Genomic DNA, 27,860 nt, shown 5'->3' on the forward strand with positions numbered 1-27,860 from the left:
AATTTTTAAAATAATTGCCTGTTTTTATACCTTTTTTCTGGAAATTATAATTGTAGTCAGAATCTTTTAACAACATCAACAAACGCAGTATGCAGATTTGTTAGCGCTATAAAAACTAATAAAGAACAGCTTTCCGAATGTAAATTAAAACATTTTTGGCTTAATTACGATGTTTGAAAAAGACTGATTCTTTTAAAAAATTGCCTGTTTTTATACCTTTTTGCAGGCTATTAGTAATATTCTCAAGCTAATTACACTACGAAGGAATAATTTCCGACCCTATAAATCATATATATTCTTGATCAGAATGAACAGCTGAATCGAATTAGCAATGTTTAGTGGAAAAATACATTTTTGCATTTTTTGCGAAATTTGAAAAAAAGATAAGGGGTTACATCATTAAAATTTGCAAAATTCGACAAAAAATTGAATTTTTTAAATTTAAAAACGCAGTATGCAGATTTGTTAGCGCTATAATAACTAGCACAGAACAGCTTTCCGAATTGAAAATAAAGCATTTTTGGCTTAATTATGATGTTTGAAAAACGCTGAATTTTTAAAATAATTGCCTGTTTTTATACCTTTTTTCTGGAAATTATAATTGTAGTCAGAATCTTTTAACAACATCAACAAACGCAGTATGCAGATTTGTTAGCGCTATAAAAACTAATACAGAACAGCTTTCCGAATTGAAATTAAAACATTTTTGGCTTAATTACGATGTTTGAAAAAGACTGATTCTTTTAAAAAATTGCCTGTTTTTATACCTTTTCGCAGGCTATTAGTAATATTCTCAAGCTAATTACACTACGAAGGAATAATTTCCGACCCTATAAATCATATATATTCTTGATCAGAATGAACAGCTGAATCAAATTAGCAATGTTTAGTGGAAAAATACATTTTTGCATTTTTTGCGAAATTTGAAAAAAAGATAAGGGGTTACATCATTAAAATTTGCAAAATTCGACAAAAAATTGAATTTTTTAAATTTAAAAACGCAGTATGCCGATTTGTTAGCGCTATAATAACTAGCACAGAACAGCTTTCCGAATTGAAAATAAAGCATTTTTGGCTTAATTATGATGTTTGAAAAAAGCTGAATTTTTGAAATAATTGTCCGTTTTTATACCTTTTTTCTGGAAATTATAATTGTAGTCAGAATCTTTTAACAACATCAACAAACGGAGTATGCAGATTTGTTAGCGCTATAAAAACTAATAAAGAACAGCTTTCCGAATTGAAATTAAAACATTTTTGGCTTAATTACGATGTTTGAAAAACACTGATTCTTTTAAAAAATTGCCTGTTTTTATACCTTTTTGCAGGCTATTAGTAATATTCTCAAGCTAATTACACTACGAAGGAATAATTTTCGACCCTATAAATCATATATATTCTTGATCAGAATGAACAGCTGAATCGAATTAGCAATGTTTAGTGGAAAAATACATTTTTGCATTTTTTGCGAAATTTGAAAAAAAGATAAGGGGTTACATCATTAAAATTTGCAAAATTCGACAAAAAATTGAATTTTTTAAATTTAAAAACGCAGTATGCAGATTTGTTAGCGCTATAATAACTAGCACAGAACAGCTTTCCGAATTGAAAATAAAGCATTTTTGGCTTAATTATGATGTTTGGAAAACACTGAATTTTTAAAATAATTGCCCGTTTTTATACCTTTTTTCTGGAAATTATAATTGTAGTCAGAATCTTTTAACAACATCAAAAAAGTCAGTATCCAGATTTGTTAGCGCTGTAATAATTAGCACAGAACAGCTTTCCGAATTGAAAATAAAGCATTTTTGGCTTAATTACGATGTTTGAAAAACACTGATTCTTTTAAAAAATTGCCTGTTTTTATACCTTTTTGCAGGCTATTAGTAATATTCTCAAGCTAATTACACTACGAAGGAATAATTTCCGACCCTATAAATCATATATATTCTTGATCAGAATGAACAGCTGAATCGAATTAGCAATGTTTAGTGGAAAAATACATTTTTGCATTTTTTGCGAAATTTGAAAAAAAGATAAGGGGTTACATCATTAAAATTTGCAAAATTCGACAAAAAATTGAATTTTTTAAATTTAAAAACGCAGTATGCAGATTTGTTAGCGCTATAATAACTAGCACAGAACAGCTTTCCGAATTGAAAATAAAGCATTTTTGGCTTAATTATGGTGTTTGAAAAACGCTGAATTTTTAAAATAATTGCCTGTTTTTATACCTTTTTTCTGGAAATTATAATTGTAGTCAGAATCTTTTAACAACATCAACAAACGCAGTATGCAGATTTGTTAGCGCTATAAAAACTAATAAAGAACAGCTTTCCGAATGTAAATTAAAACATTTTTGGCTTAATTACGATGTTTGAAAAAGACTGATTCTTTTAAAAAATTGCCTGTTTTTTTACCTTTTTGCAGGCTATTAGTAATATTCTCAAGCTAATTACACTACGAAGGAATAATTTCCGACCCTATAAATCATATATATTCTTGATCAGAATGAACAGCTGAATCGAATTAGCAATGTTTAGTGGAAAAATACATTTTTGCATTTTTTGCGAAATTTGAAAAAAAGATAAGGGGTTACATCATTAAAATTTGCAAAATTCGACAAAAAATTGAATTTTTTAAATTTAAAAACGCAGTATGCAGATTTGTTAGCGCTATAATAACTAGCACAGAACAGCTTTCCGAATTGAAAATAAAGCATTTTTGGCTTAATTATGATGTTTGAAAAACGCTGAATTTTTAAAATAATTGCCTGTTTTTATACCTTTTTTCTGGAAATTATAATTGTAGTCAGAATCTTTTAACAACATCAACAAACGCAGTATGCAGATTTGTTAGCGCTATAAAAACTAATAAAGAACAGCTTTCCGAATGTAAATTAAAACATTTTTGGCTTAATTACGATGTTTGAAAAAGACTGATTCTTTTAAAAAATTGCCTGTTTTTATACCTTTTTGCAGGCTATTAGTAATATTCTCAAGCTAATTACACTACGAAGGAATAATTTCCGACCCTATAAATCATATATATTCTTGATCAGAATGAACAGCTGAATCGAATTAGCAATGTTTAGTGGAAAAATACATTTTTGCATTTTTTGCGAAATTTGAAAAAAAGATAAGGGGTTACATCATTAAAATTTGCAAAATTCGACAAAAAATTGAATTTTTTAAATTTAAAAACGCAGTATGCAGATTTGTTAGCGCTATAATAACTAGCACAGAACAGCTTTCCGAATTGAAAATAAAGCATTTTTGGCTTAATTATGATGTTTGAAAAACGCTGAATTTTTAAAATAATTGCCTGTTTTTATACCTTTTTTCTGGAAATTATAATTGTAGTCAGAATCTTTTAACAACATCAACAAACGCAGTATGCAGATTTGTTAGCGCTATAAAAACTAAAAAAGAACAGCTTTACGAATGTAAATTAAAACATTTTTGGCTTAATTACGATGTTTGAAAAACACTGATTCTTTTAAAAAATTGCCTGTTTTTATACCTTTTTGCAGGCTATTAGTAATATTCTCAAGCTAATTACACTACGAAGGAATAATTTCCGACCCTATAAATCATATATATTCTTGATCAGAATGAACAGCTGAATCGAATTAGCAATGTTTAGTGGAAAAATACATTTTTGCATTTTTTGCGAAATTTGAAAAAAAGATAAGGGGTTACATCATTAAAATTTGCAAAATTCGACAAAAAATTGAATTTTTTAAATTTAAAAACGCAGTATGCAGATTTGTTAGCGCTATAATAACTAGCACAGAACAGCTTTCCGAATTGAAAATAAAGCATTTTTGGCTTAATTATGATGTTTGAAAAACGCTGAATTTTTAAAATAATTGCCTGTTTTTATACCTTTTTTCTGGAAATTATAATTGTAGTCAGAATCTTTTAACAACATCAACAAACGCAGTATGCAGATTTGTTAGCGCTATAAAAACTAAAAAAGAACAGCTTTCCGAATGTAAATTAAAACATTTTTGGCTTAATTACGATGTTTGAAAAACACTGATTCTTTTAAAAAATTGCCTGTTTTTATACCTTTTTGCAGGCTATTAGTAATATTCTCTAGCTAATTACACTACGAAGGAATAATTTCCGACCCTATAAATCATATATATTCTTGATCAGAATGAACAGCTGAATCGAATTAGCAATGTTTAGTGGAAAAATACATTTTTGCATTTTTTGCGAAATTTGAAAAAAAGTTAAGGGGTTACATCATTAAAATTTGCAAAATTCGACAAAAAATTGAATTTTTTAAATTTAAAAACGCAGTATTCAGATTTGTTAGCGCTATAATAACTAGCACAGAACAGCTTTCCGAATTGAAAATAAAGCATTTTTGGCTTAATTATGATGTTTGAAAAACACTGAATTTTTAAAATAATTGCCTGTTTTTATACCTTTTTTCTGGAAATTATAATTGTAGTCAGAATCTTTTAACAACATCAACAAACGCAGTATGCAGATTTGTTAGCGCTATAAAAACTAAAAAAGAACAGCTTTCCGAATTCAAATTTACGGATTTTCTGCTTAATTACGAAGTTTGAAAAACACTGATTATTTTAAAAAAGTGCCTGTTTTTATACCTTTTTTCTGGAAATTATAATTTTAGACAGAATCTTTTAACAACTTCAACAAACGCAGAATCCAGATTTGTTATATTTTGACTTAATTAAAAAAACGCTGAATTTAAAAAAAAAATTGCCTGTAAACTTTTAAACGAAATTATAATACCCTGTAAGAGTATTACAGTGAAAGGCTGAGCATTTTAGTTTTCATCAATTGCATACTCGAGATGAAAATTCGTATGAGGTCTATCGAGTTTTAAATACAAAAAAATATGGATATGGACAAAAAAATATAAAAATTAATATTGTTGTAAACTTTTAGAGAACAAAACAAGCCGGTAATACAGATTTTGAGTCTTCTTTAGTTGACAATTTTTATTTCACATACATAAATAGTTTTGACATTTTAAAATTTCAGTTTTCAATGTATTATTTATTCTTTTTGTTCAACAACCAATAGAACTTAGGTGGTAGCTATGCGATTTGCAGTTTGAGCAGAACTAGTTCCCCCGGAGGGCAAACTCTAGTTATTATCATTGGTTTCTTGTGCCAGACAGAGCATAAGTTCAGATGTGTGTGCTTTACGACTAGACAGTTGGTGACGACGTTCCAGATTGTGGGTCTGAACGTCCTCTTTTCAGTTGGCTAAAATGCTAGTTAGTTGACTTAAAAAACTGGCCTCGCTTGCTGCTTGTTGTACTCGTTGCCCAAAATGGCATAAAATACTATTGATAAGCGCCTGATTTTCTCTGTTAAAATACATGCTTCTCGTAATAAAATGATTCCTTGTAGTTAAAATATACATATACATTTATGTATATACCTTTTATATATATATATATAATTATATGGTAAATTGTATTGTTTCCAAATTGAGTGTTGATCTTTGCACATTTAAGGCCTGTTGTTCACTTAGCCTAGAGTTGGGTTTTGAGCCGAGTGTTGCGTTCCCTTTGGATTTGAGCAAGCAGTTTCGATGTGAGCTATAACCTATACACCTTTCGATCTATCCACCTGAGTGCGAGTGTGGTGCTACGTTTAGAGTGTGTGTGTGTGTTGTGTGTGCGCCGTGCGCTTTATGAAATACAAGATCGTGTTTGTTGAAACCAGACAAAACTGATGAATGTATCGTTATCGTTACCGTAGAATAGACACCTGCCAGTTAGGCATTAATTACAATTACTAATGCACATTGACTTAGAAACTAAAACGTATATCCTACGAATACAGATTAGGGCAGACATGGGCCAGGAGTTCTGGCTTTCTTTCCCTTGCCTGCTGCTTGCTGGACGGCTCTTCACTTCGATGCGGGGGCAGTCCTTTACTCGTAAAAGGTTTAGAAAAAGCTCTCTTTAACAGGGAAGAGCAAAAACCATTAAAGGAATCTATAATTTAAAATGATCAATCAAATCTATGGATGCTTTAAAGAAAACGGTTTAAAAGAACATGTTTTCTACTTAAAAAGTTGTATACATTTTTAGGGATTCATTTTAACTTTAAAAAATGTATATAAACAAGTGAAAAATCACAAAAATCCCATGCATCCATTGAGAGCTTATACTGCCTTTTCGAGTCTCCGGAGTCTGCCTTAAAACTAACCACTAAAATTTCGACTGACTATGCTCGGTTTACGGGGGAATGGCTTAGGGCTACAAAACAAACACACGGATATGGATAAGGGTACGGCTACGGTTACGGATATACAACACGCTTCGACTACTAAATGCAGAGCTGAATGAGCTGGTGACAACGATTAGTTGGTACATAAAAACTAAAGATCTTTCTCCACTTGGCGGCGCCTCATTCCTGCTTCAGTCGCTTGGCCTCGTTGCCCACGTCGCCGCCACTGCTGGCCGAGCTGGGTGTCGTCTGTTGCTCCGTGTCGCTGGTTATGTAGGCGAACTGGCACTCGAACTCAAAGTCCATATCCTTTTTCTGCTTTGAATCACACTTATCTTTATAAGTTAAACATCAAATCGAATGGAATGTGCTTGTGGTCTTACCATCCGCTCACAGATGACGGCAATGGCAGTCTTGTGCTGTGCCTCGGCGATCTTGTGCTCCACCAGGTAGAACATGTACTCATCGAACAGCAGGCGGATGAGGTGGAAACTACCGAAGCTGGAAGCGGAGCGGAGTGTCAGGTCCCGAATAATCATTGAGCTGTAGAAGCTCCATTTGAGCAGGAACTGGCGGGCGGCTCTGGCATAGCTCGGCTTCCCATTGTACTCCTCCATGGCGGACTCAACCACCAGCTGAAGCCAGCTGGCCCACTGTTCCAGCGAGCTCTGCTGCTGAAGGGCGGCCTTGAAGTCGTTCTCCAGGCGCTGCACCACAGCGGGAGCACACTGACTCACCCAGGCAGCTTGCTCCTATAGGAAAATATAATTAATTTCTATTTTATATTATTTTGGTTAATGGAAAACCCACCTGAACATTATGAAAATCCACTCGGTTGAGATCGCTTAGCATCTGAGAGATTTGGGCACCATTCTGGAGCACTGCTCGAGCGGCCTGCGCCAGATGATTCAGCGAGGTGTAGCGGCGCAGCGTTTGGCAAAAGGCCGAGACGGCACTGGTCTTGATCTGGGCCAACTGCTCCGGCACGCCCATCATGCTCTCGCATAGCCAGATCTCCAGATTCTTGGCAAAGTTGCGGATGGCCTGGGTCAAGGCGTTGGGTATGGAGCGCAGCACATCCGGAATGATGACGTCGACGGTGTTTTGATAGAATTGATAGTCAACCTAGGATTAATAAAGGAAATAAATATATAATTTAAATTGAAAATAAACAATGCGTTGGCTTTCATTTTTGGCGAAACCTTTCAGCCTATGAAAACCGGAACACACCGAGGAAAAGGGCACTCGGCACCCTCCCTATTCTTCTCCACACCCACCTCTCGCACAAATTTCTGCACTTCTGCGCAGTGGCACAACAGATACAGCTTCGTCTTGCTCAAGTACTTCTCCTCCTCGCACTCATCCAGGTTGTTGTTGTCGCTCGCCCGCCAAAAGTCGCGCAGCAGGAACTCCACGGTGCCAAATTCCAGGTTTAGCACAGCGTCCAGGAAGGACTCGCAATGCTCGCGATACAAGGCCCGGAATGTATCCACATCCTCCAGCGTTAGTTCGCTATTGAAGCTATGGCTTAGCTCGATGGCCGGAAACGAGGGCAGGGCACTGCTTCCATCGCCAATGTACTGCGGATTTGGAAAGGATTGGAAGAGAGAGTGAGGAAATCAATCAATAATTGGTTTTAGGTTTCTTTTTTATATGAGGGAATTGACATTTTCAATCAGGAAGCTCGTGTCCTAGGTGAATATTTTATGATCTTTAAAATAGCAAAATGAACTTCAAGGAAACTCTTTTCTTTTATGTATTTAATGGCCGTTTGTTTAGTTTTTAAGTTATTTTTAGTAGAAATATTATGGTAATTATTAATTTATAGGAGCTACTTTGGGTTTTATTTGTAAGGAAAATAAATTATATTCAAATGAAGTTACATTTTGTCAAAGGAAAGACCATAAGTGGTAATTTGCCTACAGATAAAGTAAGTTCTTGTCTTTTATAAGCACTTAAAGAAGTTTGAACCTCCTACAATTAAATAAGACGGGCATCTTTATACAACAAAATGTGTTTTCCAATAAATAATGCTCTTTTGGAGAGTAAGCCTGACCTTCCTGACTTCCTTAATCTCTACTTATCAAGTTTCACTAATTCGATCCTCACCTGTATGCAAGCCTCATAGGTCTCCGGCTTAAAAGTGTGCTTCTTGGTGCCATTATGCCGCTGTCCCTGGCCACCGCCGAGACCATTGGCACCCATTTGGCCGGCGGTGCTGCTGCTGACGCTGACCAAAGCGCCGCCACTGGAGACGGTGCCGCTGGATCCACCGGATGATGGTCCATAGCCGGAGCCCAGCATCTGTTTGTCGTCCATCGCTTGATGATTCAGCAGCGAGCCGGGCTTGATGCGGATGCCATAGTAATGGTACTTAGAGTTGCCGCGTGTGCCCAGGCGACGTGTGCGCAGGCCGGAGAACACGGAGCGTATCAGCTTGCCGAAACTGGCTGCATTCACGGGCTCCAGCTTCTGTTCGCTGCAGTGCTGCATGTAGTGGTTGTACAGCGTGCTCCTGGGCAGGCTCACCCCGTCCGCCGTCTCGTAGTTGCGCGACAGCCACTTGATCTGGCGCCACAGAGCAGGATAGACACACAGAGAGAGAGAGAGAGAGAGAAAGGGAATTCTGTATTGGGGATGCTGTCCATAGGGCGTATCCATGGATGCACTCACCGTTGCCGAGGCAATCTTGTTGCTACTGCCGAGCGCACTCTGCTCCGAGTCCGGGGAGGCGCCTCCGCCACCGGTCCCCAGGCTGCCGCCGCTCGCCGAATGCGTTGTGGTCGTCGAGGTGGGCGTCTGGGGCGTGCTCTGCGCCTCCTGGATGTACGCGACCTCCTGCACCCAGTGGCGATTAGTTCCGTTCACGTTCAACCGCTCTGCCTCCCCATCATCATCCCGCTCCCCCCACTCCCGACTACTCACCGTCAGGCTGTGCGGCGAATCGCGTCCATGCGACTGTGACTGTGACTGTGACTGCGACTGGGACTGTGCCTGGGACAGCGAGTGTGCGGAGCCATTGAGCAGCAGGCCCTCCTCTACCGGCACCAGATACGGCAGCGTCGTGGAATGGGCCCCATTCGAGGAACCGCCCGCCGAGGAGGTGGCTCCATACTGACCCGTGGTCGAGTAATACGCTGTCTGGCCGCTGCCCTGGTAATCCCCCACCGGGCAGAATGGATACGTCCTGGAACAGATGAGCGGGCGGAAGAAGAAAAGCAACAGAGTTTAGGTCGAATCACTCATTCATTTAACCAGCTTCACGCTTCTCTCACTCACATTTGTGTCTGGCTGGAGTTGCTGTGGTACAGCTCCGAGTCCACATATTGCACTTGGTAGTTTTGCTCCTGTCCGGAAACTGGAAGATAGTTAAGGAAAGAAATGTAATATTAATAATAGGAACAGGACTATAAGATTCTAAATAAGTAATCTATAGGTTTACTTAAAGTTTAACTTAGAAGTTTGTAAACCCTTGCAGGAAATTTATCATAACTAAGCCAAAAATGCATGAAATTCAATTCGGAAAGCTGTCCAATGTCGGTTTATCATTCTAAAATATGTCAGATTTAGACAATTTTTGACAATTTTAATGATGATACCCCTTATAAAATTTTCAAATTTGGGAAAATTTTTGAATTGTATTTTTCTACCGGACATGGCTAGATCGATCCGCCTTTTAATGCTGATCACGAATATATATATATATGAAATGTCTTGATTGATTTTCAAGCTTCGGACTAAAATTATAATACCCTGCAAATGAAAAATCTATGGCATACTTTAATTTCTCCTTCTATTTATACATAATCCATCCGTCGGTTATTGGTTGGTAATTGGTTATTTAATATAAGTTGTTAAAACGTCTTTAACTTTCAAAAACTCTTGTAGTAACTGCAGATTTAAAGACTTTATCATACTAGTAATTAAATAATGACTTACGCACTCGCACAAGCTTACTTCAAGTATCAATAAATTAGAAGGAAACTTTTCACCCTTTCTATCGATGTATATATGGAAATAGTTTACTTAATATCAAACCACAAACTTTGAACACAAATTATTGAGGAGACCTTCTGTGTAAATACTTTTGATTCAATCAGCAGAAGGAAATCTTTGGTTTGCCAATTCATTGATAAAGACACTTGACACTCTTACTGGCCACATGCACTGCAGCAGCAAGGACCTCTTTGATACACCAAAAGAAATAAGGATACTTTTGGAAACTTGAGAAGAAATAAAGTGAAATATTAGAAAAAAGATATTTCTATAGTGTAAGAAATTAAAATAAAAAAATAAATCAAGTTGAAAATCAACTTGTAAGCTCAAGAAATATATATCTTTCGGTTCCAGTCTTAGATTTCTTCTTAAACTATCTTTGTGAGTTAATTTCTATGCCAAACTCTGCTTAAATTGTGTGCTGTGTACACACAAAGTTTATATTTCCACAGAACTCCAAGATGCTGCCTTTGAAACCTTAATTATAGTTCAAAGTTTGAACGGAAATCGAGATTCATTCAAATGGGAATAAGGACAGACAGATGCAGATATTTACCACCGCAGTAGGACAAGTTGTTGTGGCGTCTATGATGATGATGGTACATGGTGGCACTGGTGGCCGATCCACCCGCCGAAAGCACCGAATTGGTGGCTCCAGCGGCTGTGGCACAGGAAGCAGATGCTGGGGAGCACGCACTGGCTCCACTACCCGGGCTCGTTCCCGTGCCCGCTCCAATCCCAGAGCAGTTGCTGTAGCTGGCTGCTGTGGCAGTGGCCACGAATGTCTGGTGGTGATGGTGGTGGTGGTGATGATGCAGCTGCAACTGCAGCTGGGCGGGCGGCGGTGGTACGGGTGCCACGGAATTGGTGGCCACGGTTTGCTTGCACCGACACTTTTCCAACAGATTCGAATAGGCCACGGCAGCAGCGGTTGTGGGGCTAAGAGCTGGTGGAGCAGGCGATGACTGGAACTGCTGGTGGTGCTGGAGCTGGAGCTGATGCTGCTGCTGTTGCTGGTGCGTCTGCTGATGCGGCTGCTGCTGCTGATGGTGGTGGTGATGACGCGTTTGGCAGTCAAAGCCGTACCGCGAATGCATTCGTTTGGCCGGAATTGATGAGCGAAGGCTACTAAAATTTTGTGGCTCCTTAACTCAGCGTGGAAGCTGATTTCAATGGATCTCAAATGATTGAGGAGATTAGGTGATCCGCCAGGTTGTGCTGGAGATGTGGCAAGAGGTTAACACTGGTTTCCAGGAATTCACACATGACAAAAGTCCATTAAACAAGTTTTCCAGGAGACACCAATGATAATGTTCCAATACTAATGATTGAAGATTGAAATAAGGACTAGGAACAGGACACTTAAGTTAAGGAACTTTATATAATAATCTTAGCATCCATTGGAACCTCCCAAGAATAACGTTCCAGAGTAAAGAAGCCAGGAAATACTGTTGTTCCAATGATGAATTTGCAATGATCCAAGTCTATATATTATATTTAAAGATCAATAACTCCGAAATCACTATCAAAGGATGCCTTATTTAAAGCCTGGATCACAATTCCAATATAAGAAATGTCCACAAAATATCCTGACTTCATTCGAATATGAATTCCTCAGCTCACAAGTACAATTTTCAAATAATAATCAAGTAACTCCACTGATATTAATCCGTAAATTTGTTGTCAAGTTAATCCAAAGATAAACTCCATATAGAAGATAATCCAAAGGTAATCCAGAGATGCTTATCCAAAGAGGATTTCAATATTCCAAAGCTTCAAGTTGCCACAATGTTGATTCAATAGTTTCACTATCGATCTCCGAACGAGGTGCAGGAATCCACCGTGGTGGTGTAAGCGGAGAAGCCACCTGGTTGCTTCTGGCAACCACTGGCCAAAACTGGCTCAGAAAGCGAAAGTGAAATCCTTGACCAAGCAGCAACCAGTCTCCATTCAGATTTCTCCTTCAATCTGTGGGCGGTGCTGGTGTCTTTTGCGTTTTTGCTTTTCCCTTTTCCGTTTCACGTTTTTGGGTTTGAGATGGAGGATTTTGGGGGACCGGATGCCGGATGCTGGATGCTGAATGTCGAATGGCGGATGGCGTGGAAACGGAGCAACCAGTGCCTGCGAACGGTAGAATTACAACTGAATCCAAAATCAAATGTTATCCTAGCAATATGCCTCCGAAAATAATGATGATGGCGCAAAACTCACGACGACGACGGCGGCGCAGCAACGAATTAAATTACAACAACGGTGGCAACGGCGGCGGCGGCGGCGACGGCTGATGCTGATGCTGCTTCTGCTGCTCCTTCTGCCTTGGTGGTTGGGGTGGGTTGCCTGGTGGGTGGTTGCTATTATGATCCGGGATGCCCGTAGCGAGTAATCCAACCCAGACCCTCGAACAGGTCCCTCACACCACAGCACACCACACCACACCCATGCCTGCGCCAGCTTCAAGCGGTGTGCCTGGCTAATTCCGGGCTCAAAGTCGCATTTTCTGGGATCTGTACAAGTGGTGGTCGAGGCTGGTGTGGATTCGGGGGATGCTCCTGGATGCTGGATATGCGGGAGCGGGATGGCAACAGAGCAACAAAGCAGGGCGACGGCGTCAAGGCAACGGACGCCTGGCCAATCCCACTCCTCATCGGTTGCCAGGCAGCCGTTCGCTCTCTTTTCCTCCGAAGAGAGCTCTCTGTCTCTCTTGGTCTGAGCAACCCCTGAAGCAGGATGCTGAGGGATGTGTATCCTGGCCAACCAAATCGCTGGCTGCCATCCCACCCGGGTCCAGAGATGTGAGAACTGTGAGTTGTGGGTGTAACCAGGGGCCATGGGAAATATGGGTGCCTGCTGGAGGAGGCTTTTGTATGAGAGATTTGGGTGGCATGCGTGGAATTTTTCCATATTCTCCTCCGTGGTCAGGTCAGAAATTTACGTTATTTTTTCTGTCTACTTTTACTGCTCCCTGGCCTTTGTGAAGCTTTCGTTGACACGAACATATTTCACATATTAATTTTGACTCTCCTTTCGCCAACGATGGGACGGTTGGTCCTTGTCAGCGAGTCCTGAAGTTTGCTGAGGTCAGCTTTGCGGGATATATATATATATATCTACCTCCATCCACCCTGCCATCTCTCATCACTCCACTTTCCCATTTTCCCTTTGACACGCTGCTGTAAACTGTAAATATTAACAGGTGACCCTCGGGGCTAACTTGGCAATTTGCAAGTGGAACGAGGGGGTTGGTGATGGGGTTGGGGTTGGGGTTGGGGAAAATCAAGCCGCAGGACGCAGGTTTGCACTCTGACATTTGTCCTTTAAAGTTGCCAAGGCAAGAGGAGTGGTCGGTCGGTCTCTCGTTTGAGGTGCCTTCAAGTGGACCGCATTCTCGCCAAAACATTTGGGCTCTCAATGACTTTGGTTTGTAGTGCAAAAGCTGTTTTCCTTTCGTAATTGCCTTTTGGCATAGACCAAGGTTAAACTTTCAGCAGATTGAAGAGCAAGTTGGGTAAAAGAAAAGTTGATCAAGTGGAATGGATCTTCTTGCTCATCGAAAGATGGAGGAAAGAGGGAGCCATTAATTTAACTTGACATTTAGATGAAGTTTAAGCTTTGATCTAATTAAACAATAAACTTCATTTTGAGAAAGTAAAATTGTAAAAGTAATATAACATTCTTTTCTTTAATAATATAGTCTTTTAACTATGAAGATCTTTTAACCCCCCAAGAGTGTATCAAGGTACTATTTATTGTTTTCCAAGCGTGGGAGTTTCTTTACTTTTAAATTAAAATCGATCATAACTAAGACAAAAATTCATAAATTTCAATTCGGAAAGCTGTCCTATGCTAGTTTTTATTAGGTTAATAAATCTGCATACTCGGTTTAACATTCTAAAAAATGTCAAATTTTGCCAATTTTTGAAAATTGTAATGATCAAAGGGGTAAGATTTTTTTCAAAAAATTTGTACATTTTTTTTTCTCTCTGATATAGCTAGAACGAATCGGCTGATGATGCTGATCAAGAATATATATGGTTTATAGGGTCGGAAATGACTCCTTCATTGATTTTAAAGCTTTGGACAAAATTACCTTTAATTAATTAATTACCTTTTAAAAACTCTTGTAGTGACTAAAGATTTAAAGATTTAATCTTTATAGTATTAAAATAATTATTTACACACTTGCACAGTCATATTTTAAGGATCAATAAGGTACCATTTATATGATTTGTATTTTCTAAAAAAATTTTAAGTATTTATGTCAGATGAATAATGATTTCTAATTCATTTATTATAAAATAATAATTTAAAGCTTTTAATTATAAACAAAAAACTAATGGCATAAACTATGATATATCTTTACTGCTAAGATATTTGAACAACTTTGACATAAATAAATTTTTAAATGTGCGATAAATTGATATGGTGTTAAATAAATATATTGGACGAATATAATCGAAAGAAACATAAATTTAATAAAATCTACATCTATATATGATGGTTTCTGATGAGACTATTAACTTCAGAAACAGCTGCATAACAAAGTCTGGCAGATATTCTCAACCAAAGATGAATCTTTAAATAATTTTTGTTAAAAAAGAAGTCAACCATTTATGAAAAGGTAAACTATCTTCGATAGATCAAACTTTAATGAATGAACTTTTCTGATATTTCGAGTTCAAAAGGTTTATTGCAATACATCCACTTGTGTGCAATCTGCGCCACTTGTCCAAATTCCCAGTTCCCACTCCAGTTGAAGCACAGTAGAGCAAAAATTGCCAGGATAAGGGATAACAGACAAGTGCAGGACAAAGTAAATACTGGGATGAAGAGGTAGAATCCCAGCTGGCTGGCTTATCCTATGCTGAATCTATCCGGCTACAACGTCAACAAACAATTAACCTTTTTGTGAGCCGGTCACTCACTCATCGCAGGGATGAGCTGCAACTGGATGGGAGTTACAGCAGGAGTCAGAGGTGAGTCCTCTTTGGTAGGGCTTCGGTGGCATGATTCCTCCGGCAAGATAGCATTCAGCGAGAATTATGAACTGCGACGACAAACGACTCGGTTTGACAAATAAATAAAATAAATGTGCGCTTATCTTGATTGCCAGGAAGCTCCTCGCACAAATAGCTTTTTGTTGGGCACAATTAAAAGAAGCCCGCCATATGCAACAGTTCCCTGGCTAAAACTCGGATACCTCAAGGATCTTGGTAACTACCTTCCACCCACACTTGGACAGCGAGCCACCTGGCCATCTAGCCAATCATCGACCAAGTGAAGCAACCACTTCAACTGGTACGGATTCCTATTTTTAGTGGCTCTCTTTCTGGTTATTAAACGTTAAGCTCGTCATCTTCTGCCTCGTCGATTCGATGAGCACCCATCACAAATCCGTATCAATTGAAAAATACAATACAACATGAATGCGTGGAAGGTGGAAGATACATACATATATAGGGGAAGCCCCTTCCGAATACGTTTGTTGGAAAACACCCACAACCGGATAGAAGCACGGATACCCTTTAACACAGGAGATATGAAACAGATTTCGCATCAATTTTGATTCAGAAACAATGCACTTGGAGAAAAATATATACCTAAATGAAGTGTATTTTAAGGCAGTCAGAAGCTGGTGAGTCATTTCCGACCTTATAAATCATATATATTCTTGATCAGCATCAATAGCCTAATCGATCTAACTAAGCCCGGACAAAAAATAAATTTTAAAAAATTTATAAATTTCATAAGGTTACATCGATAAAATTGTAAATTTTTGACAAAAAATAAAATTTTTTAAATTTAAAAACTTAGAATGCTGATTTTTAAGTATAAAAAAACTAGCACAGGACTGCTTTTCGAATTGAAATTAATGCATTTTTGGCTTAGTTATGATCAATTCGATCCCATCGATCTAATGGCTAAATGCAAGCCGAAATTCCGAAGTTAGCTTCCTATTGTGTGTTTAAATTAAAATAATTTTATAATAAACATAGATTTTAAACATCAAAAAACAAAGTTTATGAGGGTAAAAGATATCATCGTTGCAGAAAATATCAAAATAAATATACGATATTAAAAACGATATGGAAAAATATCTAGTTTTCTTAAATCTGATTAAGATACTGATATTTGCACTTAAAAATTATCCTAGTTCTTAGAATTTCAAATCAAGATTAGTAGAGGAAATTAATTTAAAACAAGTTTCCCAATTTCCATATAGATTTTCCCACAGTGTTACAAATTCGTGAGCCTTTTATCGGAAAAGGAAGGTATTAGTTGACAGCGGGCGGTTATTAGCGAGTCGTCGACTCATCGTGAGCACCAAGGACCTTCCCATACCCGGTTTTCCCTCACTCCCTCTTGAACCATTCACGCACCGTGTGAAGCCCTCTCAATTTGTTGTGATTACCCGATGATGTTGCCATCCGGATTGGGATTGAAATGATATGATATGCCCCCACTCCTGCATGTCCTTGTTGTCGTCCTTGTTGGTGGTGGTAATTTGCGCTAATAAAATCAAGTACGTGGGCAAACATGGGCCCTCCGAGCGACCCTTTTTCCTGCTCAGTATGTCCGATATTTTGTTAGATAGTTGCGAAGCCGCGGCGAAGTGTAATCTCGATTAATTCATTGTGCGGCGCTCGAGTGGAATATAATAATTATGTGTGCGCAGCGGACGATATAGCGCCCGGGTCTGGGTGCCGGGATTTTGAATTCAGAGTTCCCAATTTCGAGTTCCAGCTGCACTTTGCCTCTTTGTTGCTTTTTGTTGCCTTGCACGTGGCTCCCGGATGGCTGGATCTGTGCCCGTGTCGTGTGTCCTGCGGACAGGTAGTATCTGCCATTATCCTCTGCGGGGTGTGCGCCAGATATGTACATATAGATATTCAGATAGTCGTACCCATCCATCTGTCTAACCACCCAACCAGCAGATAGACAGCCAGGCATCCATCCATTCATCCCAGTTTCAGTTTTCAAATTAAGTCGCTTTAATTGTGATATCAGGCAAACGTTTAAAATACGCCCGATTTTAAGCTGGTCCTTGTGTTCAGTTCAGTTCAGTTCGGCCCTCACCCCTCATCCTCCGGGGACATGTTGATCCTGTCATTATGTTTGTTTACAAAGCCGCGACTTTTGCTGTTTTGTTGTTTCCCGTTTGCTGGTTTCCGCTTTGATTTCCCTCCCACTGCCAGTGATTTCCAGGATTCCCCGGAACCAGGAGTTTCTGCTTCGGGTCCGGATTTGCAGTCATCACCCCGTAAAAAAAAAAATAATAAAAAATCGGTAACGCGAATCGTACGTTTACAGTTTTTCTGCTCATTAAAAATAAAAGAAGTGGCATCGCAAATTGATTGTTATCCATTCAGTTTTCGCACATGTCTTGTTTTGTTTTCGAATCAACGAGTTTTTAGCCAATAAGCAGGCAGATTTATGGAGATTGGCATCTGTTAATTGGTATTTGTTAAGAGGATTAATTACATTACTTGTAACTCGAAACGTGAGAATCAAATTGGGATATTTTAAGGGGAATAAACTAATTGAGAGTGTACGTTTTTATAGAAGATTTTAAAGCGGTCTTATGTTTTATATGGACAACGTTAAAAATTAAATATTGTTCTCAGAGATTAAAGAACGCTCTCCTGATTAAAGAGTATAAGGACGTGTCTAAATCAAAGCGTCTGAGGATTTAAAATCCATTAAGATGTCGAAAGTGCCTTTATCCTCCCCTAATATCGTAATAAGTAACTAATTTTTATGAAATATCTATCACATCTATAATAAAGTGCCTTTATCCTCCCCATATCGTATTAAGTAACTAATTTTTATGAAATATCTATCACATCTATAATAATATACCCAAAAACTCACCCGTCACAGTAATAAACGGCGTTCCATCGTCATCTTCGGTGGCCTGCACCACAGTCACTTGTCCATTGGCCACCTGCTGGGCCAGATCCACGCCATCCTTGATGGCCGTAAGATCAGCCATGCTATGGATGGGTATCGAATGGGTCACGGTGTTGCCGTTGGGCTCTGTGGTTGTGATCGTTCCAATAGTGCCACCGTCGCTGCTGCTATTCACCACATGCCCATGGATGTGGGCCTCATTACTCGAGTCGCTGGCATCCATGGGCAGGACGACGCGAATCACTTCCAACTGGCCGTCGTCCGTGGTAACCGCACCCGTGGAATCGTCGTCCACTAGTTTCTTCTGCAAGAGCTGGCAGTTCTGCAAGAGTGGGAGATATTTTACCTATTTATCAAGGTAAGGTGGAGAGCTTTATTTTAAATAATTGCTTATGTTTTGTTAGCACCAGGCTAAGAATTTAGAAAACTACAAAGTCAGAATTATCTCTGAAGTGACTTCAAACCCACCTGTGTCATGACATCCTCCAGAGTGGCGGACACAACAACTCCATCCTCTGTGCAGAACTCAAACTCCTCGGTATGCGGTGTCGAGGTGTCGCTATTTGTGGTGCTAGCGGCTCCGGTATTGGTGCCCGTGGTGGCGCTCTCCACCTCCACGGTCAGCTGCTGCTGCTGCTGCTGCTCCTCCACAGCATCCACCGGCGGTGAGGCTGCATCCACAATGGCAGAGCGCGTCGAGATGATGAACTGGCGCTGCGGAGCCAGGCGTGTGGTCATTGGTTTCGTTTTATTTGGTGTTCTTTGTTCGTAAAATATTTATCTTGGGACTGAGGCGATGCACCTTTGAGGCTAAATTCGTTGACTAGTAGTTGCGTTCTGTTTATTGTTTCCTCCAAGAGTTAAGGCAATGGCGGTATTTAGGTTAAGTTTTGGTTTCCTGTTCAGGTTCCTCTTCTGCTTAGGCTCCTTTAAGGTGCTCCCCTCGTGGATGCTGCAAGGGAAAGTGAAATTTCATGGATTTAACAAGGCATGTTTGTTGTCAATCAAAGAGCAGGTCTTCTTCTTCAATAAGGAAGCAACATCATCCACCATTGTGTGGCAACACCACCCCACCCCCCCTCTTCCTCTCACTCTCCCTCTCCCTGTCCCCTGGATCCATATCCTTTGTTATCCCCCACTCTCTTTGGTGTGTAATGGCGGCGGTGGTGGTGGTGGCTTCGCTGCTTCCGCTGGGGCGTTGCTATGAAATTAAACTTTTCGCAGGTATTTCTTCGTGCTTTGATTTCCTCAATGCTTTGTTCTCCTCGCAGCAGGAGCAGCACATAAATATCTATATATAAATATGCGAAAATGCACAGTGCCGGCGGTGAGGGGAAGGGGAAGGGGGAGGGTGTGGGTGCGGGTAAGGTACGCCTATTGTGTACAGCATCGTATTTTTTCACTCCCAGTCGGCCATTTTGATTTACTTCCGATTGCTGCTGTGGCATCTTCAAGGCAGTGCCATTTCCTTTTATTTTCTATAGCATACAATCGGGGGCAATGTTTTGGGTAAAAACTTGACATTGCTTGGGGACAGAGGCGTTGTTGGGTCAAAATATGGGGAGGGGTTTATTTAAATAAGTAGATAATTGCCCAAGTAATAACAAGAAATGTATGAACCAATTTTCTAGGGGGATATTCAGTTATAGGGTTGTTATAATTTCAGTCCAAAGCTTAAAAATCAATGAAGAAGTCGTTTCTGACCCCATAAATTATATATATTCTTTTGATCAGAATCAACTGGCGAGTCCATCTAGCCATGTTCGGTAAAAAAATTAATTTTCGAAAATTTTCCGAAATTGCACAATTTTATAAGGGGTTACATCATTAAAATTTCCGAAAATTGATCAAAATTTGATATTTTTTAGAATGTTAAATCGAGTATGCAGATTTATTAACCTATTAAAAACTAAAATAAAACAGCTTTCCAAATTAAAATTTATGCATTTTAGTTATGAGTTTTTTAAACTTTAATTTGTTGAGTAAATTGACATATAAATATTTCGCTTCTTTTCAAACAAATATTTAAACAGGTATAGAAAAACAATAAAATATAAGAAAAATAGCTCCAAGCAATGAAATAAGAATTGTTACAATTGTAAAATGTATTTAATGTACTATAATAAAAAAATATACTTTAGCAATTTAGGTTTATATTTTAAACAAAAGGTTATCTTTTAATGGATACACAATGACAACCAACCAAGCTTCTAACATTAAATGAAATGGAAACTTCCCCTCTTAAAATCCTCAACTTATCCTGCACTATTTAATTAATTATCCTTAGTGAGATAAAAGCCTCGGGGAACTGTTCGCGAATGCAGCTTTCACTGTACTTACATTAACCCCCTCCAGGGGATGCTATTTCTGCACAAAAGCTACGCCTCTGGCCAATTAAATTAAACAAATTGTAATTGTTGACGACACAAATTTGTACATTTACGATTCAATCAAAGAAAAGCACATTTTCATTGAGACAATTTTAATGTTCATCAGAAATATTCTTTTTTTAGAAGGCGTTAAAAGTTGGTGTAATACTTGTTTTTTTATTGGAAATTTTAATTTGATGATTTTCTATCAGTTTTTAACGACATTTTTAAGCAACTGTTTTTTTTTATTGATTTTTTGTTTGATAAAATATTATTTGTTTATTGTTTAATTATTGTTATGGTATTTGTTAAATTAATTGTTATTTAAATTGATAAATATCATTCTGTTCATTTTTCTTTTACTCATGACAGTTAATTTTTAATTGCGAATGTACTAAAGCCCGTAGGAATTTAGTTCCTTAAATTATAAACACTTTCATTTAGAATTTTAAAATGTCCTTAGTATTTAATTTAACTGAATTTATCATTAAAAAAGTACCTATTATCCGTTTAAAATACATTTTCCAAAACTTTTTAATTAAGTTCTCCTTTATGTTTAGTTACATTTCAGTCTGAGTTTATGAAATTTGCTAGATTTTCACACTTTCTGCGCTTTTCTTGCCACTTTAGCGCTCTTGCACTTGCCACATGCACTTGTTCACAGGGCAACCGGCTCAAAGTAAATAAGGTCTGGAGAAAGCACCGCTGGCAATTCATCCCGAAACTCAGGGAATTGAACTTTGGGGGGCGGATATTATATTATTATAGGGAATGTCGACTGGGGGGTATCCCCCTTTTCTTTTCTTGTATTTTGGAAAGCGCGGACAGAGCAAACGACCCGGCATACGTCACTTTAGGTCTGGTCTGAACTGGGAGGGAGTCGGGCTGAAAGTTGTTGTTTATAAACAATAAACGAAGTTGGCCATGGGGGGGTAGGAGAGTTTCCTTAATGGACGGCAGTGGTGGGTGTAATGCGTTTTTCCCCGGTTCGAAGTGAACTCCTTGGGCTTTCAGTGCACAAATCAAACGGCGTGCGAGGCGAGCTCGTAAATTTTGACGCGTGAAAAGTGCAGCTCGCTTGGGGTAAGTTTTCAGTCACGACACCCACACTAGCAGTGTTTACACCTGCACACCGGTTCACCTGTACAGCACACACACACACACTATATAAATCACTAGGGACGCGCAACGCCAAATTATTGATCAAATAAATATTCTTTTCGGGATTCTATACTCTCTCTCTGATGAGTCTCTCTTGCAGGATATTGGGGATTTACCGTGTTTATATAGGGGTTTATATATAGTTGTTAAAACTGCTGCGGTGCGTTTAGTTCGAGCGTGAATATGCAACTACGGCGGGGAAAATATTTCAACCAGCTTGACCAAGGAAAAACCCGGCAGCAGCAGCAGTGGCAGTGGCAGTGGCTGTGGCAGCGGCAGGAACGGAAACAAAAACAGAAACGCACACAAAACGCAACTGAAAAACTGCAGCAGCAGCAGCAGCTATCGAAAACACACACTCTGTGAAAACTCTGGCAATGACAATGGCCTGGCCCAAAAAGGGGGTTGAATAGTTTTTGGTAAATTGAATTGGTCAAAATGCATTCGATGTGGCGCACAACCTGCACAACCTGCTGTCAGAGTAGTCAGAGCGAGATGGAAATCCATTTGAATATTATTTGAATTTAAATGACGGAAAACAGTAGAGACTGGATAAAGGGAATACTTTTTAAACAATAAAAACTGTGTTAAGAGAGTCTATTGTTCGACTGTTATTTTAACTTGATTTCATATTTTAATTTAATATAACTTTTATCTATGAACTTGACTTGATCTTTTTATAAAAGTTGTAAATGTTAATTGCAAGTTTTATCCATAAAATCATTCAAACAGCGTAAAAATTTGCATTTAGCCACGCTTTAAAAAATAAGTTAATTTAAGTTTTAATTACCTAATAAAGTATTCATTAAAGTTTTGCCTTTTAAATATTTGTGTTTCCCTTTGGGAATGGTATTTGTTTTAAATTCCCAAAAGAAAACTAATTGAAGATGCTTAAGATAAAACTATATACATTTGAAAGTTAAATATTTGTTTCCTAAATTTTTTTTTAAATACTGTATACTAAATACTACTTTATACTAACAAACTCCAAAGATCATTTACCATTATATTTAAAACTGATAGTTGAAGTTACTAAATTGTAATTGTTTTTTTAGGATTGTTAATTTTACTCCATCCAATTTATCAAAAAAATTCCTTGAATACTTTATTGAACTTATAAATATTCCGAAAATTTTCTATACCTTTTATATTATTTATTTATGTTTATCATTAGAACCAAATGTTCTTGGCACATGTTCAGTTCAATATACAAGCATAAAAAGGTTAAGGAATTAAATAAGGGAGAGTGGGAGCAGAGGAGGACCCTGGGACTGGGTAGCTGCACTTTCTGGCTAGTCCATGGCATTGACCCTTTTTTAAAGTCCTACCCCTGAGGTTGTCTCTCCGTCGGCAGCTGCGTTGGCATAGGGACAACCCGAGAGAAGGACAGAAGGACACGGGGCCAGCCAAGGGGCAGGATAGGTGACTGAAGCTCAGACAGCGTGACGACGCTTTCCTCCTTGCATGTGCCTAATATTCATTTATTCAGTTAATGCCTGCAGCAGGTAACCTACGCGGGTGGAATAGCTACGACAACATGTGTCCTGCCACAGGACGAGAAGGTGCATAGAAATTGCCCGACAGTTGGTGAATACTTTATAGAAACATGTCGTAATTATTCTAATTTTATTGTCAAGTTGGGTCTTTTGAATATTGTTTGAAAGAAATTAGAATTTTGATTAAGGAATTAGTTTGTAAACCTTTGTTTTAAAGGGAAATTTATGTAACTAAATAAGGTTTTAATATCGATAGTTATGAATAGAAACAATTTCTTAAAACTATCCTTTTGTTCTCAATGAATAGCGAATCTATGAGTGTATATCCTTGCAAATTGTTTCCACCTTTGTCTCCTTTTCAATATCGGTTACAACTGATGTCCAAATTGACATTGACATTCATTAAAACGGACGCGACTCATCAAATGAAAGATGATGAATGTAATATGGCACTCGCTCGTTGGGCGTGTGCGGCGTGTGTCCTGTCCCCGCCCCCTTGACCGCGTCCTTGCCCTCATCCCCATCCTTATTCTCATCCATATCTACCTTCACTCTCCTGTTCGACATCACCCCCTTCCCACCATCTATCTTTACAGGGAAGAAGACGAAGGCAGTGAAGCAGGACGAGTGGCGTGGCGAGGCACCAAAGCGGAAGTGCCCAGCAGGATGTTGAAGGAGTTCTACACGCTACGAAAACTAGACTCTCATCATTTTGAGCTATTGAGTTTAAGTCTTATTAATAATATTATTATAAATAAATTCTAATCATGGAAGAAATATATTCGCAGCTATGGTAATCAGTGGAATTACCCACGCCCAGGGAGGAATATAAATACCTTCAGTAAAAGATCAAGTTTAAACACAAAGGTTATCTCAAGACAATGATAATTATATAAGAAATCGAGCTTTTAAACAAACTGTGTGCTTTCGCCTCTCTAGAATCAGTTCACTCTAATCGATCGGCATCAGTGGTTACCATGCTGAAGTGCGGACTAATTTTTACTTTTGCAATTATTGCCACTTGCCATTTGGCATCTGGATCAGTCCAGGAGACTGAGAAACCTGCTTCTCTGAACTTTTCACGGGAACAAATGGAACAATTGAGTGGAATCTGCTCCACGGCACTTGCGCAACTGCAACACCTGACCCCCAATCAAATCGACGGAAAGGTACCAGCTCCAGAGAAAAAGATTCCTTTAGACTTCGAGCGGATCGGCACGCGATTCTTTTACATCTCAAAGTTTGCCAGGAAGAATTGGTTCGCAGCCGGAGAGACCTGTCGACAGATTGGTGGCCAACTTGCGACCATCCAAAGCGATGAGGAACTGACTGCCATTAGTTCGCATCTAAAACACGAGAGTTACTGGATTGATATGAACGACCTGGTTGCCGATGGCAAATATGTGTCCTGGAGCACCGGCAAGGCAGTATCCTATTTCAAATGGCAGCCCAATCAGTCTGAGGAAAAATTAAATAATGAGCATTGCGTTGATCTCTTGCAAGGGGAAATGCACAATGAGAGCTGCTTCAAAAAGAACCTCTTTATATGCGAGGCAATTGAGAATTAAAAATGATATAAATTCGAATTTTTAATACATCTGTTTAATAATAAATTATAATGATTCTTGTATAGCTCTCTTTTGTTTTCCTAATGGCAAACTGTATGCACTTTATAAGCAACTAACTACATTCCTATCATAAATAAAACAACCTGACAGATCCATAAGTACTGATTGTAGCTTCCAGAAAACTGCACTGAATAATATTGGATTTATATTTCAAACATTCCAATACATAAAAAAGTTTTGTTAAAGATTAAGTTTTTATACAAGTATACATACTTTCTTTGTTATCAATTAAAAACGAGGTCGCAACGTCACTCTAAAATAACCCCGCAATCAGTTCCCTCTAAACGATTACTTCGAAGCTCCTTATCTTAATAGGTGTGATCCTTAATCCAATAATAAAGATAATACTAAGCACTGTGTAGACCTTTTTATTTCTGAATCACTACAGGATTAATACCTTTTTTGAGGATTTAAAAAAATTACATACTCTACAGATTAGTTTTTCATGAATTATTGAAATAATTGAGATTTCGAACATTTTAATTAAAAATCTATAATATAAAATAATATTTCCAAATTAAAATTAATTCATTTTCAGCTTAGTTATGATAGATTTAAAATTATGATCTTTGATCCAACTGCAAAGTTTAAGATAATACACAGTCAGCTTCCTGAAGTTAGTTTTTGTTTTTGTTTTTAATATGTATTCGGAGTATATACAAATTATAAATATTGAATTTATTACAAGAACTTTTCCATATAATTCCTTGATCTAGAAATTTAGTTTTAAAAAGTAACTTAAATTGATCAAGAGACTGAAATAAATACAATAATATAATAATATTACCTATATCAGTAAAATATTATTCTCATTATAATAATCTGGCTTCAAATAACAATTCTCTCAGTGTATATTTGGAATTGTAGATGCCTGGTGTTTACACCTGGCGCTAGGACTCGCTGTAATGTGCAACCGGCCATGGCACACTCCATATGGATGTGCCACTTGGCTTGCGCTCGGTCTTGGGTCGTGGAGGGGTGCTCCTGCAGGGTTGCAGGACGAGATGGGATCAGGGGGATGGGATGGATAGGTCTGACTGACTGGCTGTCTGTTTTTTGGGTTTTCCCTGAGAGGGCCTCGACTTAATTGTCTCTAAATGCCAGGGCGCCGTGGCTGGGAAAGGCGCAAATGAAAATGCGGAAAAACCGCTGGCCTGGGGTTGGGTAATTTTCTCATTTTCTCGTTCAATGAAAATTCGCGCGTTAAAAGGAAAATGAGAAAAGTTCTTAGGCTTTTGATCTTTTTTCGATTTGCGGCTTGTAGAAGTTTTTTTCCTCCCATTTCTATCGCTCTTCAGTTTTTCTTCTTTTTTTTTACCTGCTAATTAGGAAATTCTGTGGTTGGTTTATATGTTTAGGTATATGTGTTTGTATGTAAGTATATGTAAGCCGTGCTAGAATCTACCAAGAACTGCGAATCTAGAACTTACCATATCGACTAAGGTAGCTGCTTTGGCTACTGGAACTCCTCCGTGTGTTTAGTGAATCATTTTGGATGTTTCTGGGAATCCGTGGGTTCCTTGTTGTTTTTCCCAAGAACTTCGTTTGCCAAGTTGCTGCGTCGTTTTCTCGCTGGCAAATCCTTGGGTTTTTCCAACTTGATTACGGCGCAGTAAAGGGACCGGAAGGAAATGGCTCTCCGATTCGACGTAACGGAATTGTTTGCGTTTTTGCGGTTGCCTAGCAACAGATGACACGAAAAAAACAACAAACATTCGGCGCGCCGACATTTCCTGGTCCTCGGATTCCAGAGGTTCCTGCCTCCATTCGATTGATGCACTCTATGCTCATACGCCTTGGGCCGAATCCCTTTCCTTAAAAGTCACACTTCTAATAGGAATTATTTGCACGTTTTGAAGAAAAACAAAAAAATAATAATAATAATGACACCGACCAGCTGACTAGCACTGCATATCGATAATCGATACCTTTTGTTAAATTCACTTGCGATACTAAATCCGATAGTTTTTAATATCAATATGGCGGGAAAAGCGAACTTATATATATTAAAAATATATACTCATAAAGACTTAAAATATACAAATTCTCATATTTTAAAGAAAGAAAATTTCGCTTGTTTGTGTATTAAGAAGTTCAAAGTAATTTATAAATGTGCACAGCGCTGACTTATCGATGTTTAACAACCTAGCAGCTGTTAGTAGTGTTGATAAACGTCCATCACCGGTAGCAGTATGTTAATTAACATAGCGTATGTTATGTTAACCTAACAGTGTGCCTATCGATATCGTTATCATGACGTATACTAAAGGGCGGGCTTTTTAAATCTGTAAACCTAAAAAAATGCTAGCTGAATACTAATTGCCAAGTTATTTCTAGTTAAAAACAACTTTCACACATAGTGCACGGCTCCATGTATATCTATATTTCCGCCTTTGACAAACGTGATAAATTCGCTGCGCATTGTTCGCTAATTAATTTGTTGCGAATTGCAATTTTAACACTTGCGTTAATTGCGCCAGCAACAAAATAAGACAAAACAAAAAAAAAAAACTATGCGAGTTGGAATGAAGCAATAAAAGTAGCAGACAGCCTCTTACGTCCGCTTGTTTACTTATTTATTTTTTTTAGTTAGGTTTGTTTTTTGTTTCTAGTTTTTCCATTTTTGCCGCTTAATTAACTAGGTAACTCGGCGCTCGACAGGCAGGTGAGTGAAGTGCACACGTGTTGCACATTAATGCCATAACCTGGAATTTATTGCACTGCTCTCGTCGCTCTCGCAGATTTGCTTTTGTTTTATTTAATTCAACTGCGTCGCAAGTTGATAGGAAAAACGAGGGGGCTTTTCCCGGGCTGAAAAGATAAATGGGGTCTCTGTAATGGATGTTTGTAGTTTTATTCTCTGCCAAGTCCAGTGCGTTGACAAACCATCTAAAAAATTCAGTCATTTGCATGTCATTTCATGGACTCCTTGCGGTTGGCAACCGCAGGAGGTCTGCACTGGGAGGAAATATTAAAATTTTAATTATTTAATATATATGCATTTATTTAGGAAAGTTTCAATTAGATTAGGAAATCTATTAAAGTTCATATTTTGCTTAAAACATCAGTAAACATA

General features: G+C 38.3%; 3 protein-coding genes across 14 annotated transcripts; 1 reads left to right on the forward strand and 2 right to left on the reverse strand.

Annotated features, from left to right (window-relative positions):
- Window positions 1-4,954: 4,954 nt before the first annotated feature.
- Window positions 4,955-27,712, reverse strand: Rfx (regulatory transcription factor Rfx). 12 transcript variants are annotated; one of them, XM_086839718.1, is made up of 11 exons: window positions 26,215-27,712; window positions 18,599-19,082; window positions 18,092-18,452; window positions 9,506-9,584; window positions 9,152-9,413; window positions 8,900-9,064; window positions 8,336-8,794; window positions 7,504-7,806; window positions 7,037-7,351; window positions 6,610-6,978; window positions 4,955-6,541 (listed from the first exon to the last, which is right to left on the reverse strand). In XM_086839718.1, exons 2-11 carry the CDS (start codon window positions 18,866-18,868, stop codon window positions 6,407-6,409), a joined length of 2,718 nt encoding a protein of 905 aa, XP_086695844.1. In that variant the 5' UTR covers window positions 18,869-19,082; window positions 26,215-27,712; the 3' UTR covers window positions 4,955-6,406. The 12 variants fall into 12 exon arrangements, with proteins under 12 accessions (XP_086695844.1, XP_086695843.1, XP_086695846.1 ...); XM_086839717.1 differs by having other exon boundaries at window positions 4,955-6,556; XM_086839720.1 differs by having other exon boundaries at window positions 4,955-6,561.
- Window positions 10,741-12,392, reverse strand: LOC147642653 (uncharacterized). The gene has a single exon (XM_086839443.1). It carries the CDS (start codon window positions 11,317-11,319, stop codon window positions 10,741-10,743), a length of 579 nt encoding a protein of 192 aa, XP_086695569.1. The 5' UTR covers window positions 11,320-12,392.
- On the forward strand, window positions 24,080-25,138 carry LOC110190940 (accessory gland protein Acp29AB-like). The gene has a single exon (XM_020961613.2). It carries the CDS (start codon window positions 24,134-24,136, stop codon window positions 24,722-24,724), a length of 591 nt encoding a protein of 196 aa, XP_020817272.2. The 5' UTR covers window positions 24,080-24,133; the 3' UTR covers window positions 24,725-25,138.
- Window positions 27,713-27,860: the final 148 nt, after the last annotated feature.

The sequence above is a fragment of the Drosophila serrata genome, unplaced genomic scaffold (assembly GCF_035046125.1).
Source record: "Drosophila serrata isolate PLE 108 unplaced genomic scaffold, ASM3504612v1 contig_376, whole genome shotgun sequence".
In the NCBI taxonomy this organism is placed as follows: Eukaryota; Metazoa; Arthropoda; class Insecta; order Diptera; family Drosophilidae; genus Drosophila; species Drosophila serrata.